General features: G+C 28.7%; 1 protein-coding gene across 1 annotated transcript; it reads left to right on the top strand.

Annotated features, from left to right (window-relative positions):
- The first annotated feature begins 372 nt into the window (after window positions 1-372).
- On the top strand, window positions 373-3,239 carry LOC108558078. The gene is made up of 7 exons (XM_017914883.1): window positions 373-567; window positions 774-962; window positions 1,128-1,304; window positions 1,449-1,565; window positions 1,730-1,897; window positions 2,042-2,179; window positions 2,346-3,239. Exons 1-7 carry the CDS (start codon window positions 496-498, stop codon window positions 2,697-2,699), a joined length of 1,215 nt encoding a protein of 404 aa, XP_017770372.1. The 5' UTR covers window positions 373-495; the 3' UTR covers window positions 2,700-3,239.
- Window positions 3,240-4,971: the final 1,732 nt, after the last annotated feature.

Here is a 4,971-nt window from a genome sequence, read left to right as displayed (position 1 = left end):
TCCACCACGAGTTTAGATGATCTCAGCAGAAACTTGACGGAGGTAGATCAAAATTTGCTACGGTCTCACAATATCATCAATCGTTTATTTGGATAACTACAACAGTCATTTCTTACACATTAAGACTACTTGATAAATACTGCAGATACTTGCAAACATGTAATGAAATTCGCGTTTTACTTATAAAAAATAATTAATAAAAAAAAACATAATTTACACAATGAATTAATTAAATAAATTTTTGAGCGTTCTAATTTTTATTATTAAAAAATATTCTCTGAAATTCGTATATAATACACACATTTTCAATATTTTTTTCGACTAATTTGTGTACAGTTTTATAAAATTGATCTGTTTTCTTGGCAGATTCACGAATTCTATAACAGAAGTGATGAACTGATCAAAGAAGAGATTTGCTTGGAAAGCAATGGAAATTTCGATAAATTTCAGCAAAAATCATCCGACGTTCAAAACTTATTTCTTATCAATGATGCAATGGAATTTTGGAACTGCGTTGCAAAAGATATCAACATAAATGTAGAAGATCTTCTGAAAACTTTACCAGAGGTAAATGATAATAAATTTGTTTTTTTTTTGTTGCATTTCATTCATTCAAAAACTAATGATTATGTCAAATATGACATAATATTTGTTAACGAAACGTCAATTGTCAAATGTTAATGACAGTGACAGTGATGTCATTACGATTTGTTTTCGTTCAATTACATATATAATTGCAGACAAATCTTGAGAAGATAGCGTTCTGTTCACAGTGTTCCACCATCACGCCTTCATCAGCGAAGTTTGAAGAATTATTCAACGATCTTCAGAATCAGCACAAAACGGTTCTTCGAAATTCATTTAATAACGATGACGCAATGGAGTGCGAATATTGGGATGCAGTTTCGTCCACGAATGTATCCTACAAAAGACCAGAGAAATCCGTCAACACTTCACCACAAGTAAATAAAGAAAATTATCAAAATTCGTTAAAAAGCGCCCATTAATTATTATAAAAAAAATAAAATTTAAATTTGACAGTTGACAGTTGACAATTGACAAAAATTCATGACAGTCAGTAATTAGTATTAATATTATTATTGCAACAATTATATAAATAATTACAGAAAAATAAGGATTTAGTCTTCTGGACAAAGTCATCACCTACCAACTACACAGCAACTTCGGCGGTTAAGTATGTGCAATCCGAATTATGCAACAACCATCAGGATGAGAAATCCGTCGTTCGAAACCCATTTAATGTCTACGCGAATCCGGAGGATCTTATGAGCACATTACAGCAGGTAATATTTTCTTTTATAGAAATGTCAAAAACAAATGTCAAAGTGTCAAATATTTGATTATGAAAATATCATGTTTCTTTTGTTAAATATCTATTTCATTCTGTTAATCATACTTCTTTGTTTTTTTTTGTGTATAATTATCAGAAATCTGTCGTTCAAAACTTATGTAATATCGATGATACAATGGAATTTTGGGACTCACTTTCGTTACATAAAGAATGCAGCACGAATGTAGATGATGTTGTGAACACTTTACTTCAGGTAATTGAAGAAAATTATTATATAATACGCACATAATTTTTAATACAAAAAAAAATAAACGTAAATGACATAATTTTAAAAAAATACGTCAAGTGTCAAAGTGACAGTTGCACTTTTTTTTTATATTAATTGCGATAATTATAAAATAACATCAATATTTTCAGACATATACTGATATTAATACATCGTCGTCGTCTTGCTCTGCCAACAATCAAGAATCCGTGATTAGAAACTCATTTAATAATGATGATCCAATGGAATTTTCGGACTGTCCGTCTTCACCGAATGTTTCCAACACGAATCCTGAGGATCTCATGAGCACATCACCGCAGGTAAACGAAGGAAATAAAAAATTGAAATCTCAAATGACAGAATTGTTAATTAAAAAAAAACAAACGTCAAATGTCATGAATTACTTAAACTGTCAATCAAATATGACAGCTTCATAATATATAGAATATTTGTAATAATTACAGCAACCATATGATAATCAAGAATCGAACGGTCAAAACTTATATAATAATGACGATACAATGGAATTCTGGGACTCCTTTTTGACGCAATCAATCAATTCCAACAGACGTGCAGAGGAATCCATCAGCACATTACCAGAGGTAAACAAAGAAAATTACCAATTAATAAAATTGTACTTTAATTATATTTCTTAAAATGGTCTTTCAATGGTCCATTTTAGGCAACTTTTTTTACAAATTGTTGAAACCTTAAGTTTAGTGAGCTAACTTTTAAGATAACAAAAAAAAATCTCTTAAATTTCAACAGATGGTCGAAGATCGTAATAATTGTGCAGAAACGAATGAAGTAGTTGAAAAATCGAGTAAAGCAGGATACCAGAGTTACATGCTTGAAAGTATTTACAGGGGGTTCGAGTATATTAACTTAGCCACGCGAAGAAACCTCATCAAACTGATTGGTATTATTACCATGAAGCAGTTTCGTTCGTGGTTGTCTTGGCGCAAGAAGATGCTGTTGGATCCAATTCCCACGCAATTCGAAAGAGCCAACGATAATAACTTGGATGAAAATGTGAATAACGTCGAGGATTTGGATGACTTTGTGGATCTATCGCAAAATGCGAATCCGGATTTAGATGGAGTTTTACAAGGAAATGATTAAGAGTTTCCTTATTATTCGACTATGATATTAGCATAATATTTTTTTTAATACATTTAATTTATTTTTTATCTATAATTAAGAGCGTTTAACGAATGTTGTACATATTTGTAAATATATTATAAGAAACGCGATTAATAGCTGAAATTCGCGTCGCGTTTTAAAAGAAACGAGATGTGTTTATTTGCTACTAAAACTAAATAATTTCGCGAAAGAATTAGTGCATAACTAGCACAGTTTTTGCTGTTGTTGAAGTGTTGTTGAAGAGGGCATAATGTTAGTCGATAGGAGAATGATGCGTTTATTAATTCTTTTCTGTTGCTTCGTGAGGTTTTCGGATCAGATTTGGTGTCTTCTGTATCTAATACCGCGCGATCCCAATCACAACCTGGTCGACTTCTACCATATCTACACTACGCAATTCTTGATGGTCTTCGTCCAATCTTCATTACGACAAAGTCAAGAATCTTCAGCCCTCATACACATACTACAAACTCATCTTCAATGATCCGTCAGAAACGTCGCATACGCAACTTACTGAAACAGTCGTGATTTTCAATTTTTTAACCAAAAACTCAAAACAAAACTCTCAGAGAAAAGAAAATGGAAAATCTAGTTATCGCAAATTATATAAATCAATATTTCAACTTTTTCATTAACAAATATAACAAAAGAAAAAGTGCGTTTTTAAAATGTAATTTTATATTATCAATTTACTTAAATTTCTAAGTTTTAAATTGCATTAGAACAAAAAACAAAATCATCGTTTTCTTTAAAAAACAAAAATATATGTACACATGTACAAAAAAAAAAACAATATTTCAATTGTTACGTTTCACTTGTGATTTTTTTTAAATGTATCGTTTGAATTAATATAATTTTCATGTATAAATCTTAGATTATTTGACGTAGCTGTTAAGACTGTTAAAAATTCAATTTGAAAATTGATCTACTTTTTTTTTCATGAAATGTTTCTTGTCGAAATATTTGATTAACTGAAATAAAAAAAAAAATGTATTTTATTTTTATATGTGAAGTTTGTAATTAATAAAATTATAAATAGTTTTCTTGTCTCTTTTTTTAAATATAAATAAATTGATTTAAATTTTCGGTTGATTCAAAAAAAATATTACAAAATTTCGTTAAGTTTTATGGCAAAAAGTGTAATAAGAAATGGTTTGAGATGTTTAAAAAAGAAAGTGTGATAAGAAATGTCGAAGATTTGTGTATTTCTCAGTGCAGTTAACTGTAATTAATAAAATTATAAATAGTTTTCTTGTCTTTTTTTAAATACAAATAAATTGATTTAAATTTTCGGTTGATTAAAAAAAAATACAAATTTCGTTAAGTTTTATGGAAAAAAGTGTAATAAGAAATGGTTTGAGAGTTTAAAAAAGAAATTGTGATAAGAAATGTCGAAGATTTGTGTATTTCTCAGTGCAGTTAACTGTGCAAGACTGAAACGATGTATCTGCAGTTCCTGGCGCTTCGTTTGAGTTTAAATTACGAACATTCCGCTTCCGCCTCCGACTTTCTCCTATTCCAGTCGAACGATGTTATTGTGCGCAGTTTTCTTCTTCTGCTGCTGTACTTCTTCTTCTACTTCATGGTCATGTTCTTGTATCATCCATATTATAACGCACACTGGATGTTGTACGTGCCGTTCTACATTCTCTGGAGATGCTTGATGATTGTGAAGATGATTGATCCCTTCGAGGAATTGTCCACGACGAACTACGTTTTCTGACAAACCTTTTTTTTTAATTTTAAACTGTAATTTTTAATTCGTTTGATGATGAAATGTAAAAATTTTAGAAAATTTTAACTTCTTTTTTATTTTTTTGTTAATGTCATGTAATTATTATAAAATACGCAATAAAATGACGAATGGAAATTAGAAAATTTTGTTTTATTTAAATTTTACAAATTACAAAGATTAGTTTATGTAAAATAAAATTGACAAGAAACAATAGAAATTTAAGATTTAAAAAAAATATACAATTTAATTCTAAGTTTATAATACTAATATTTTCATTAAGTAATGTTGTTGTTGTGACGAGAGTTGATCTTTAAGAATTTCGGATTTAAAATTGGAATTATTATAAACTACGCAATAAAATGACGAATGGAAATTAGAAAAATTTGTTTTATTTAAATTTTGGAAATTACAAAAATTAGTTTATATAAAAGAAAATTGACAAGAAACAATAGAAATTTAAATTATTAATAACTTAAGTTTAAAAAAATAATACAATTTAATTCTAAGTTTATAATA

This window comes from Nicrophorus vespilloides, unplaced genomic scaffold, assembly GCF_001412225.1.
Source record: "Nicrophorus vespilloides isolate i.1.1-1 unplaced genomic scaffold, Nicve_v1.0, whole genome shotgun sequence".
Classification (NCBI taxonomy): domain Eukaryota; kingdom Metazoa; phylum Arthropoda; class Insecta; order Coleoptera; family Silphidae; genus Nicrophorus; species Nicrophorus vespilloides.
The sequence above is the reverse complement of the archived record's forward strand: the minus strand, read 5'-3'. Positions and strand labels throughout refer to the sequence as shown.